The 12,955-nt window shown below is 43.4% G+C and overlaps 1 protein-coding gene across 3 annotated transcripts; it reads left to right on the top strand.

Annotated features, from left to right (window-relative positions):
- Positions 1-248: 248 nt before the first annotated feature.
- On the top strand, positions 249-12,929 carry pabpn1 (poly(A) binding protein, nuclear 1). 3 transcript variants are annotated; one of them, XM_051940179.1, is made up of 7 exons: positions 249-730; positions 3,196-3,307; positions 4,006-4,073; positions 5,083-5,189; positions 5,632-5,719; positions 6,466-6,617; positions 12,188-12,929. In XM_051940179.1, the coding sequence occupies exons 1-7, from the start codon at positions 596-598 to the stop codon at positions 12,381-12,383; spliced, it is 858 nt and encodes a 285-aa protein (XP_051796139.1). In that variant the 5' UTR covers positions 249-595; the 3' UTR covers positions 12,384-12,929. The 3 variants fall into 3 exon arrangements, with proteins under 3 accessions (XP_051796139.1, XP_051796140.1, XP_051796138.1); XM_051940180.1 differs by lacking the exon at positions 12,188-12,929 and adding an exon at positions 10,989-11,216 and having other exon boundaries at positions 250-730; XM_051940178.1 differs by lacking the exons at positions 249-730; positions 3,196-3,307 and having other exon boundaries at positions 3,949-4,073.
- Positions 12,930-12,955: the final 26 nt, after the last annotated feature.

Here is a 12,955-nt window from a genome sequence, read left to right as displayed (position 1 = left end):
AAATAAAAGACACACTCAAATGTGCCTGGAATTAATTTGCTAAACAATTGGCCTCGCCAGTTCACTCATGACTGAAAAAGAGAGGATTGACAGAAACCTAATCCAATTAAAGGCACACATGCGATTTGGGAACCGGAACGTCCTGCCTGATAAGCCAATAGGATTGCGGCAGACAACACGGGGGTTTGTCTAGAATCGCACGTCGACCAATGGGATCGAGAGTTTTACGCCTGCAGTGATACATGACTCCGCCCCCGGCTTCCATTTCTGAACCGAAGGGACGCCGCCGCTCTCGCGTAGAGTCCTCGCCTTTTTTATATACACGTTTAAGTAAATAAACTAGGTTCTCTGTCGTAAGTTAGGACAAGTTCTCGAAGATAGCGTGAAACAGCAGTCCATGTACATCGTGACATGCTGTTTGAGTAGTGGATAGAACCGAAGCTAGCATTTTATTCCCCATTTTAACTTTACTAAGCGGCGTTTTCCGCCGTTTTTTTCTTTCCGCCGCCCCGCTCACTCTACCCCCTTGTGTGTGAGTAGGGGCCTGCAACGTCGGTTTGGCCACGAGGCGCGTCGGTACAGTTGGAACAGGGCGATGGCGGAGTTCGGTAACGGACTGGCGGAGGAATCCCTACTAGATTCAGACCCCGGACATCCCGAGCTGGAAGACCCGGGTGTTGGTGACGAAGAACCGGGGTTAGAAGAGGGAGAGGCCGCAATTGAAGACCCGGTAAGTGAAGGGCATTGTTTCAGCAGTGAGAACCCACATGAATACCAAGACATGTTGTGACCAAATCGGAGTAGTTTGTGAATGCAGGCAACCAATTTGTAGGTTTTTCTCTCTCACAAATCTCGGGTCACATGCCGTGTGCGTTACTGCTATCGCCAGGTCGATATTAACCGCCATTGTGGTTCACGCAGTGCAGTAGAAATGGGTGGTGACATGCGTGATGTCGGCAGCCATATTGGCGCAACAGCGACGCCAGTTTCTCTGCGCCAGGGAGCAGCTCCAGCCGTTGCGGGGGGCAATCCTTGTCGCAAAAAAATGCGAGACGGAGATGCAGGAGACAGTTAGGGGCGAGGGTAGGACAGGCCGCCGCCATTAGCCCCCGTTGTGCGAGTCTACGTCCTTAAGAAGGCGACCTGCTAACGGTAATGAAGTCTTTTATTCCCTTTGCGTTTAACGCTACGCTGGCGGCTGCTGCATTTTCAGCGCCGGTGTGTGTGCACATGCAAATGACCGAGCGGCAGCAGGCTAACGTTAGCTTGCTGCGAGCTAAAATGACTAGCGGACCTGTCGGCAGTAATCACGAGATAAACTGCGGCATTTGCACCCTAAGCTCACGGGGCTAATTACTATTAGCCCGCTAGCTGTATTTATTACCATGGGACAACGAGGGTTTTGGCTGGCTAACAAGCTAGCCGATTTTAACAAAGCTAGGGTGGAGGTGGCAGACGTGCACCTGACCAGCACTGTCGTCTGGATTGAACGACGACGGGTAGCAACATGCATCAGCGGGAAATAACGCCGTTGAATCTTATTTGATGGCCGTAGATGCACAGTCTGCGTGAGTCGGCCTAATTTTTTTCCATCACTGGCACACTGGTGCATGTTCCCAGGTGGTGTCTGCATAGCATGGCCAGGTGGGTTTTTGAGGGGGTTGTCTGGCTGTAAGACCAAACAACGCAGAAGAAAGGGGGCTGCGGTATTTGAGGGGCTGGGTTTGCATCCTTCACTGTTTTTGCTGGAGCAAGGAGAAGATGGAAAGGGAGGGGAGTGAAAGAGCTTGCACTGAATATGCGACAAAAAAATTGTGGTCACAACGTGTCAGTGCTGGGTGGTTGATATCGGCAGTGCTTCACCTCCACATGCATGATGGTGTAAAGGTTGTTGATGTGTGGTGTGACAGATTATCAGACCCATGGATGCAAAGGGGACAGATGGTCCTAATAGCGTCACTGCACCTTTATTCCCCTGTGGTGAGAAGATCTGAATTTAATATGGTCGGCCTGTGTCACTGCACCCAGTTGTACAAAGAGCTTTTATATTCCAAATCCTGTCGGCGTAGGCAATAGCCCTGGACTGAGCTGGAGTGACTCCCACTGTGCTGCAGTGCACCACTGTCAGACAGGAGGGTCCGCTCCCACGTGAGGACACAGCCATCCCAGTGTTCAGCGTGGAAATATTTAATTATTTTGGCTCTATTGGTTTTGTGGCTTTTGATTTCTTTCTTCTGACCACAGAGTCCGTGGTAGCCATCGATTCAAATAACGGTGCCAGCCTTGCTGTCTCGAATTTTGACTGTATAGCAGCAGCAACAAATCAATTTTCTTCATAGTGATTGTGGAGTGTCAAAATAATAATTTAAAAAAAGACAAATGGCTATTGTAAGGTGCGTGAGGCCAATATGTCCTCTTCAAATCTCACAGCCACAAATATTGTGTTTGACAGAGAGAAATATGCATGTTTTTGTTGTCAGTGCTTTTATTTATACATAATGGGCAGCCTAAATGGTACCGATTACCAATTACTTGTGATCATAAATGTTTTTACTTGTCTTCCTTATAAATGCTGTTTCTGAACGGCGGCTTTATGCTAATGGAAAAGTGACTTACTATGTGTAAAACTGAGCAACTTGCATCAATTCATAACTTTAATTTGTATCCCTTGTGTTCTAAAGGATGTTCAAGTGTGTCTTGGCCTGAAGATGCTCTTTTAAATGGCTTTAGGGGCCACTTTTAAGATTTTGGAGGCAACTGCAGCCAAATTTAGGCAGTAATGTGCAAGATATGAGTTTGTGTAACCATAGTAAAGATGCACGACCAGTCAGACAGTACATTTTTAAAAGAAAGTAGTCTGAGTGTGTATGTTATTCCATTTCAGGCAGAAACAAAGCATATAGTTGCATCTTTTTAGTGTGATGTTATATTACGATATCAACGCATTACTTACACAAATTCAGCATATTCTTGCTACTCTGCCATCCTCACCAGTCAAGGTTTTCAGAGCAGTGTTATGGCGGCATTTTGTTAATTATTATTTTTTTAATGTATGATTTGTTAGTTGGTAGGAACTTATTCACACAGCTTAACAGTCATTCACGATTTCTGACTATGTCACTGGTGATTAATGTGATGGTGAGTTGTGCACATGATGGACTGACGGCTCTGATGAAATGTGTGTTTGTGTTGCAGGAGCTGGAGGCAATCAAAGCGCGGGTGAGAGAGATGGAGGAAGAGGCAGAGAAGCTGAAGGAGCTACAGAACGAGGTGGAAAAACAGATGAATCTCAGCCCCCACCAGGTGTGTTTGCTTTTTTTTTATAAACCAGCTCTATTCTCCTCCCCCCCCCCCCCCCCCCCCCCCCCCCCAATCTGTTAACATTTCCTATCTTGTTCTACTGTCAAATTACCCAGTGAAGGAAGACACCACAATAATATAAGGTCTAAGGTTTGTGCCCACTCAGGGGAAACATTCTTACACAATAATTTATTTATTGCAATCTATCAAGTTAACTTTAAAATGTACATTACAATATGGGTCGTTTATTACTTGGTTATTAGATTAGTTCATGATTTGGTTGAGTAGGGTTGAAAAGTTGATTTAAAAGTTAGTTTAATGCTGCAAAAAGGTCATTTCTTTCAGTAACTGGTGCATGAGTTGGTTTCTTAAAAGCATTTTACTTGTACTGTATATTAATTGAACAACTGCGACAAAAATCTCCTTAACGGCTCTTTTAAGACTGATGTGCAAAAGAGAAAAGGGTCGTTCTAAATCTTGAACCCACAAAGCAAGCAATAGATTTGTTGTACAGACAGAAAGAATGAATGAACACCATTATGCAGTACATAGGAAATGGCGTCTAAACAGCTCAAATTTTAATTTAGTGAAATTTAATGTGGTCTTTAGACATGTACTTGTTAAACCACTCCTCCATGCTTGTCCTTTCATGAAATATTTTGATGTTCATGTTTGTTTGTTCTGCCACCTTTCTCCTCTGTGCAGTTGGCCCCGTCATCATGTCCATCGAGGAAAAGATGGAAGCAGATGGCAGGTCTATTTATGTCGGAAATGTGAGTAACTCTGTTTGTTGTCTCACACTGATGCTATTTTGGCCACATTATGTGTTGTCTCTCGTTGTAGTGTTTTATTTAGAGATGACACCGGAGAAAAATGCTCAGTTTAAGGAAGAAATGTGCTGACACTGTACCATAATGTACAGTGCATATCTCACTTATGGAGTTTTCAGATTTTATGTGTTTGGCCACCAGATAAACTTCTACTTTCTGAGTTCATAGATGGAGATCTGCTTTGTGCCTTTGGTCTGCCGTGCAACAAATACTGGATTACATTTTGGCTTTTATTACTCCAGGACTTTTTGTATTTGTTTTTAAGTATCCACTTTCACTTTAGGGTATTCTAGAGATGCTTTACATGACTAATTTAATTACTTGGTTGCTTAACCGTTAAGGTTACCTCACTATCTTACTGGAAAATGAGTCCCAAGGGCAGTATTTAGTGCTCTCTTTATGCTACTCCACCATAAAGCTGTGAACCGGTCAAGCACCAAGGCAACACTTGTTTTATGCAGTGTCTCTAATCTCAGTCTGGAGGTCTGTTTTTAGTCTTTTGATAGCCTCCCCCACTGATGCTCTTCGCACACAGACACATTCTAGTTTTCAAGAAATTTCACCAACTACAAATTTGATTTTCCAGCAATCTGATATCACAGATCATGCCTTTTATTGCTCTGTCTAGTTGCTAGCTGACTTGTAAAACACTACCCACACCAGCAGATATAAATGGGTTAATGTTCATAAAACTGTTATGTTCTACATTTAGAAGTAATCTAGAAAAATTTCTAAAAGTATTTTTAGTCAGTTTATGAAAGACTTCTGAACTGGTTCTGTGTCTCTCCTTAAATACACATACTGTGTTTTCATATCAAAGAAGCTTAAAGTTGCATATATATATTTGAATTAATATGACTTGGCAGGGGCACTTGATGTCACTATGGTTTGTTCTTAAGAGTCTAGGCATTGGTGATGGCCATGTTTTGATGTTTAACCTTTCTATCTTCAGGTGGACTATGGTGCCACGGCAGAAGAGCTTGAGGCTCACTTTCATGGCTGCGGTTCAGTAAACAGAGTCACCATCCTGTGTGACAAATACACAGGGCATCCAAAGGGGTAAAAACCAACGTTATGCTTTGCCTTTTCACTGTGAGGTGGACGAGAGGTAACCTGTAAATGTATCACACAAAAGAACATATGGATAGTTTTCATTAAGGAAAAACACAAGTACTGAAGCCTTTCCAAACTTTCAGTTAACATTGAAGGTTAAATTTGATTGCTTTTGTTTACAAAAGTCAGGGCTACATCAAATGAGTGTTTGAACATACTTTTCCTTCATTTCAGCAAACATAAAAGATGGTTTCTGTTGCTGTCAGTTTAGAATCTTCCATATAAACGCTGCATTAACTCTTAGTAGAAACGACTTGAGTTGTATACGAATTATGTTGATCTGTAGAAGGTCAGGTGTCTTTAGTAATCAGTTGTTGTATAACAACTCATAATACTGGTGTTTATTTTGAGTACTTCTGTAGCTGAGTGGTTCTTTGTTGTCCTGCAGGTTTGCCTATATTGAGTTTGCAGACAAGGAGTCTGTAAGGACAGCCATGGCTTTGGATGAGTCTCTTTTCAGAGGAAGGCAGATAAAGGTAAGAGATTTTCAAATGTTTACCCGTTTAGATTTTCAGCCTCTTGTTGAAGTGCAGCTTGAACATTTTCACGTTAAATTCTTAGAGGCTGTTGATCAGTATGGCAAGAAAAGTAAGTCAGTTTGATCAGTAAAGAGGAAAGGGGCAATGTGACAGTGAATTTTTATCCTAATTGGTAGCAAAAATATGATGACTCCATGCGATCATAAACTGTGGCTGAATCATCATGAATTGTCCAACTCAGAATACTGGGCACATTTACAAAATGAACTAAATGGGATAATACTTCATGATTACTACAAAAAAAAGGGTTACTGTTTTCTACTGTTGACTAAATTTAGCTGAAATCACTCTGGATACGTTCAGTACGTTTCTCCTGATTGGCTGAGTGGGCATGTATTTACTAAATGGTCTTATAAAAATAATTGATTAGTGTCTGACTTTGATTCTTACTGCTGGACCCAAGAAAAACCTCTGTGGTGGCCTGTTTATGCCTTCCCGTTTTAGGTTTTCTGCATAGTGAGACTTGCAAGTTTAAATGGAAGGGGTTTATGTTTTGGGTTCCTTATGTTCTGTGCTATACAGTCAACTATAGAAAGCTAAGCAGGTGTTAGATTTCCAAAGTAAAAGGACAGTTTTTTGGAAGATGTTTGGATTCTGACTTGAATGGATTTGTGTAATTTTAAAAATGCATAAGATGGGCAGTCTGAATTGTTGTTGTTTACGTGACTGTTTCTTGTCCTCAGGTGGGCGCTAAGAGAACAAACAGACCGGGCATCAGCACCACAGACCGCGGCTTTCCACGAGCTCGGTTCCGATCACGGGGAGGAAGCTTCACGTCACGTGCACGCTACTACAGTGGTTACACACCACCCAGAGGCAGAGGACGGGCCTTCAGGTGAGCTGATGCCGAGACCTCTCACTTCTGACACCTGGGGAGAACACATGACCTGCATGCACTGCATCCCAGTCACTGTGTTTGCACTGAAAGGACAGGCAGCACAGGACGACCGTCATGACCAGCCAGAGTTGGAAGCTGCTTTGGAACAAAGAAATGTATTTAGTTTTTTTGTAGTACAGAGCGGTGATGTTGGAATTATAGAAAAAGAAAACTGGACAGAAAATTGAAGTCATATTTCAATGGTACCCAGGGTTACCACTGTTCTCTCTTTGTACTGCTTTGGATTTGGTGATCTGAACATCAAGGTTAGGAGAGGCGACCCTGTTAAAAGAATCACTGTTAGTGTCAACTTGTCACACTTGAAAGGAAAACCTGCAAAAAAATAATGAGACGGGAATCATAAGCCATGAACTGGACAGTTTTAGCTCATTTTAAGTAAGCTCGAGACTTCAGGCCATCAATTACTTGGTGTCATTTTTCAGTTCCTTATCCAGAATATGCTGGCTGAGACATTCATCACATCGCTCTGAGGCGACGCAAATTGTTGTCCGTTTTTTTTCCTTTTGTCGTCAGGGGTAGCATGAAGTAGGAAAAAGCGTGTTTTTTTTTGTTTGTTTTTTTTTAAATAGAAGCATGAAATAAACTGGATTTGGCTAAATTTGGACATGAGATAAGTATTTTTCTGTACTAATGATCCGTTAGTATTGAGGAGGAAAGCATAGAATGAGAGCAAGCAAAACATTTTCCGTGCTGATGGGATTTCCAAAGGTCGTCACACATCCATTAGTAACTCTGACATCTGTCTGTAGTGTGTAACTGTTGCTGCAGCTACGAGCTTTATGAAATTCATTAAAGTCAAAAGCATATTTCATTGTGATATGTACTTGAACATCAGTTGTAATTCTTCGCTACGACTACCTCAACATGAAATAAATTCTAATTTGTATCCTTGGATAATATCAGGCTTTTTTTGACCAGAGACTGCATTAGAAGCTGTGAATGAGACACAGGTACACAAACATACAATGCAGCTAGGGTAGAAACCACATTACATCAGCTGTGGGACTGAGGGCTCCATGGCATGCCACATCACACATGACCATTTCAATGCAGCCCAACAGACTCATGACACAGTTTATGCTTCCCAGGCTGTACGTGCACTCTGTAAGTCGGAGCGGTGTTTGGGTCGGTGCCAATGCAATTTCTGCAAACTTAATGGTAACGGAAAGGTACTGGTGCAAGGCTGCAGCACCTACACTTGATGTTTTTCATGATGGAGAGCTGGGAGGATGCCAATAACTTTGCATAACTGAGAGGTTTGCACAGTGTGATGATTTGTACAGTCACCTGAAGCATAGCGGCGTTTTACAGCGATATTTGTCAGTTTGGTGTTTGTTGCTGCATCTCATCCAGAGTAAAGTCAAAATCTGCTGCGGCTGGACAACATTATGGTGGTTGTGGTGTTTTGATAGAGCAGGTTAAACCATCATAGGGATCCATGTGAAACAAGTGGAATAAGCCTGGTGGTGATCTGAGTGTTGTGCAGTGGGATTTTTGCAACTCTCTGCACACAGTATTTGTGAAATCAGACAGATGTTCTTCACTGCAGAGCTCTGCTGTGGCGTCCTCTGAGTCTTTGTTGAGTGCTTTGTCATTGCAAACTGAGTGTTTAGAGTATGTGATTAAGCTTTTTGTAACTGCCTTTTAACCAAAAGATGCAAGGTTTCTTTAATTCAGATGATGCAAAACTGGTGACAGGTCATTCGGGGTATAATTCACAACATCTCCTGGTGTGTCTTTATGTAAGCTTTGGTTAGTATTTGTGGCCTTGCTTTTTCAATGCTTACAAAGGAACTCCATGGAGGCCCCATGGTGGAGCTCTGTCTGTGGAGCTATCTGTTTTTTTTTTTTTTTTTTCTGTTGAGGCTGGGAGAGGAGGTGTTCTGCAGAATGTGTTGCTCAGCATGCCAACTTCCTCACACATGCACTAAGATTTAAGACTGAGAGATTCTGATAGCATCTGGGGTTTGGCTCTTGTTTAATACTTAATGTCTAACGTGTTCTGCAACAATTAATCAGCTTGGCGACTTCTTCTGACAAGCCAGCGTTTAGTCCATTTTATCATGAGTTTCTCTTGTTTCTTTTTTTGCTCTTGATTTGAGTATTTGGACAAGGAATGCCCATTTCAGCCAGGCTGTCTTTAAATACCCACAAGAAAGCGTTACATCTCTATTCATTCCTTTGTGTGAGGAAAGCGTCTGAACCTCAAGGTCAGAATCTCTCTAATCAGTCTGTGTACTTACTGGGCCACTCCCACACATACCAAGAAACCCTAACCCCGCCAGTTTACTCACTGGGATTTGGCCCGTGTTGAAGGACAGGGCACACAAAGACTGAGGAGAAGCTGAGGGGGTTTGATATTAAATCAAGAGTCCACAAGTTTAATGTACTGATCCGAATGGGGAGTTCACTAGCTAAGGTACTTACTACAATTTGGGAAATGTGAAAAGGGCCCTTAAGTGTTACTTGCTTGGACTTGAAAAGTTTAAAGTTAGTGTATTGGTTTGTGTGTGTAGGAAAGAAGCAATGAAGTCACATTTATCCTGCAGAATAGCAAAAACACCCAGTAATCTCAAAAGTTCCTGTAAAAGAGTTTACATATTAGCAGTCCCAGCTTTTAATTCTGTTATCTGTATTTAGTCAGATGATTGTGGTCACTTGTAGCCTTTTGACTGCAACAATTGTACTCAAAACCAAAGAGAACACACTTTTTGCGGGGGTTTTGCTGATAAATTTGTTGTGTGTGTCTTCTCATCTGAGAGCTTTGGTTAATATGTAAAAATCGCCCACAGAGATTAGCATGCAAAGAGTTGTTCCACTTGAACTGGCCTTGATCACTTGGTGCAGTGGAGAGCAGAAGAGCTGTCTGGTTGCTACAACAGGAATTCATCACTGGTCTATTTAAGACTGCCGGAGTTGAGCAGAATCAGGCCGCGATCTGAACCAAATAACACGTTTCACTGGCCCCTTGTCTTACTGTAGGGAAAGAATCCAGAGTGAACACAAACTTGTGGTCAGGTCATAATCTTTGCATCGACCTGTTGTGAGCTTGGGAAGATTTCACAACGCTTTGGCTGCGAGTGTGGAATTGCAGTCCAAGTGATATGTGCGTTTCGATTGGCTTTGTTTCGTAACAAGTGAAGTTTTAACAAGGCTTTGGCAAGTGTTCTAAGCAGAGAGTCTCATCTGCCAGAATTTAATAGCATTAAAGGACAAGAAAGCCAAAGAGTGGTATTTGTCCAGCACCTGAAAGTCCTTCCACCTTGACTGAAAGCCAGCGAGCAACGACTATAATTCATGTTAACATGCACTCAAGAAATTAGCCTCTCATTGTTGTCATCTTCCCAAGCTGGTACGGTGAAATGCCAAGATGCTGCCGACACAGACTGTACCCATGATGTGGAAGAACCTCTTTGTTTTGTTTTTTTTTTGTGCTGTTTGTCTCCTTGCATGTACATGAACCGCCACTCACGCAACACATACACACCCTCCGACTCAGTTTCAGCTTCACTCCCAGAAACGAGGGTTCATTACTGCAGCCTGATCTCAGCATCTAACCTAGCAACCGCTGGACTTTCAATCCCAGTGTGGCCCTTTCTTTTTTTTTTCCAATGTTTGTCGCCACTGAGTGCGGTGTATCTGTGAGAAACTGGAGACGGCGTGGTGCGAGAGGCTTGCTGCTACCTGGCTTTTGAGTGTGCAGTTGTGAGTCTTGTCCCCCGAATTGCGTGTGTGTCCGTGTATGTATGCATGTGTGTGTGCACTGTCTTGCTGGGGGTATATGTGTGGTGCTGTTTGTCCTCAAGGTCTTTCCCCACAGCGACCCCAGAGGCGACTCTCGCACAAGAGAGACAGAGAGAGAGAGAAAGAGGGAGAGAGCGTGCCTTTGCTGTCCCCTCACTGCCCACACACTAATCATTTTATCCTAATATCTGGAAATTAAACACTTTTCCTCTCCTGACAAAGCTGCTTTCAGCTTCTTTCACCACTCCAGTCTATTTATTCTTCCAGATTGTAGCGCGACACCTCGTAAGATCAAAGGCACAATACCGTTAAGATGGTATGTCTATTTAGCGATCTGTGAACACTGTCCTAAACACGCTGTTTTTTCCGTTTTTTTACAAATAAATCCATTCTTTCCCCAGTCAGTTTATGTCTAGGACTGAAATTCTGACCCGTTCTCTGCCCACAATCACACACACACACACACGCATATTTATATTATATCTTATCACACCAGGAAATTGGTGTCCGTCTTCTTAAGCCAAACAGAAAAAAACTCACCCTCTTTTTCTCTCTCTTTTCCAGGGGCCGAGGGCGAACAACATCGTGGTATTCCCCTTACTAAACACCCTCCTCCCCCTCCCCAATACTCCCTTACTATCAACCCTCTCCCCCTCTCTGTTCCCGTAAAAAAAAGAAAAAATTACACACACACACAATATGAAAGAGAGTCCTCCCCTGTTCCCCAACAATAAAAGAAGAAAACCCCAGAAGAGAGAAAAAAAAGACAAAAAAGGAAAAAAAAAAAACAAACCCCCAAAACACTCCTCCTGGACAGAGAGACTGACTGGCCGCAGTGTGAGATTGTGTGTGAACGTGCGTGTTGATGCAGAGGTTGATGCGGTCACCCCTGGTAAGGTATACGTTTGGGGGGAGAACACGGTGGCAGGTTTCTTTGGTTTTTTTTTTTGTTTGTTTTTTTTCTGTCGAGGGGGTAGGGACGGGAGAAGATGATGGTATCTCAGGCTGCAGATGTGTCTCCTTTGATCTGGCTGTGACCTCCTGCTTTCACACCATCACCAACACAGCCCACCCACTCACCCTCCACCACCACCACCACCACCACCACCACCAAAAGGAAAGAGGGAAAAAAACAAAAAACAGCAGCAACGAGGAAGAGAGGGAAAAAAATACTGTCCATTACTTTTGTTCTTTAATGTAGCATACATATGTGAAGCTTCCACTAGCTATGGAGTGTTTGTTGTGTTAAGTTTGTGGTTTGGAGTATATCATTACCTCCCCACCCCCTCTCAACCCCTTTTGTGTCTGCCGTTCTCTGCCCCTCTCTCGCCCTCCTTTTACCCTCCCTGCATCTTCTAACTCATGCTTTGTCTTCCTCCTCCTACCTTTAATTGTTTCTGGCTGTCCGCTGATCTCTGGACAGTGATGGACCTTCAGTTTTCAGTGGGATTTTACCTGTATAATACCTTTTCTTTTGTTTTTTTTCTTTTTTTGTCTCCTGGGTGGGTTTTTTTTGGTTTTTTTTGCTGCCATGTCCTCACCGCTCCATACTCCAACTCTGGCATGGCCACCACTCTTTTTTTTTTTTTTTTTCTTTTTTCAATCCTTTTCAAACGCATCAGTTTATTTTATTCTTTTTATTTTCCATGCAACCCCTCCCTCCATCTCCTCCCCCTTCTGTGCACCTTGTCTCCCGTCTCTCCCCTCCCTCCCTCCCTCCCCCCTCCTCTCTCTGTATATTAGACCACTTCTTGTCGTTTCAGGTTTCAGGACCAGTGGAGGCTGACAACCCCTCCCCAGGTGGCGCCGGCCCCCCCCACTGTCTCCGCAGCATCTCTCTCTCTCTCTGCTCCCGCTATGCACACTCACCCCATCCTGTCGGTGTGGGGGGGCGGGGGAGGGGGGCAGGGCGACCACAGGCCCGCCGCTGGGGGCATTTACTACAACAGCAAACGCTGATGATGCTTTTAGTCCTTTTCACACGTCAAATCTCTCACACAGACACACACACAGACGTGCACATACACACACATTGTCGACACACACACACTGCAGTACAGATGGCACTAAACAGGCAGCCAACCCAACACATGATTTATATACAGAGAGCTGAAGCCAACATAGCTGAGTGGCAGGCAGGCAAGTTTGCGTGAGAGTGAGGAAGGCAGGACCAGAGACGAGGGTGTTTTTTGGGGTGTACAGTGCGGACCTTAAGGTGCCCCCTTTCTCTGACGACGCGCAGTGCAGTCACGGCTTGTCTGAGGAAGGCTGATGAGCTAACAGCATTGATTATTAATTAAAATTTTAAAAAAGGAGTGGGCCGGAGCTGTTATTTTAGGGCGGGGAAAGTCAGGGGTGGGATTTGTGTGGAGACCTTTTTTTTTTTCTTCTTTTTGAAAAGGGGGAGTGGGTTTGAACAAATGTTTTGCTTTTTTTATTTTTATTTTTAACCCATGAGTCTGTAATTAGGAAAAAAAAAAATAAAGACATTGTGTAAAAATGAAACCGTGTCTGAGTTTGTTCTGAGTAAC

This window comes from Acanthochromis polyacanthus, chromosome 20, assembly GCF_021347895.1.
Source record: "Acanthochromis polyacanthus isolate Apoly-LR-REF ecotype Palm Island chromosome 20, KAUST_Apoly_ChrSc, whole genome shotgun sequence".
In the NCBI taxonomy this organism is placed as follows: Eukaryota; Metazoa; Chordata; class Actinopteri; family Pomacentridae; genus Acanthochromis; species Acanthochromis polyacanthus.
The sequence above is the reverse complement of the archived record's forward strand: the minus strand, read 5'-3'. Positions and strand labels throughout refer to the sequence as shown.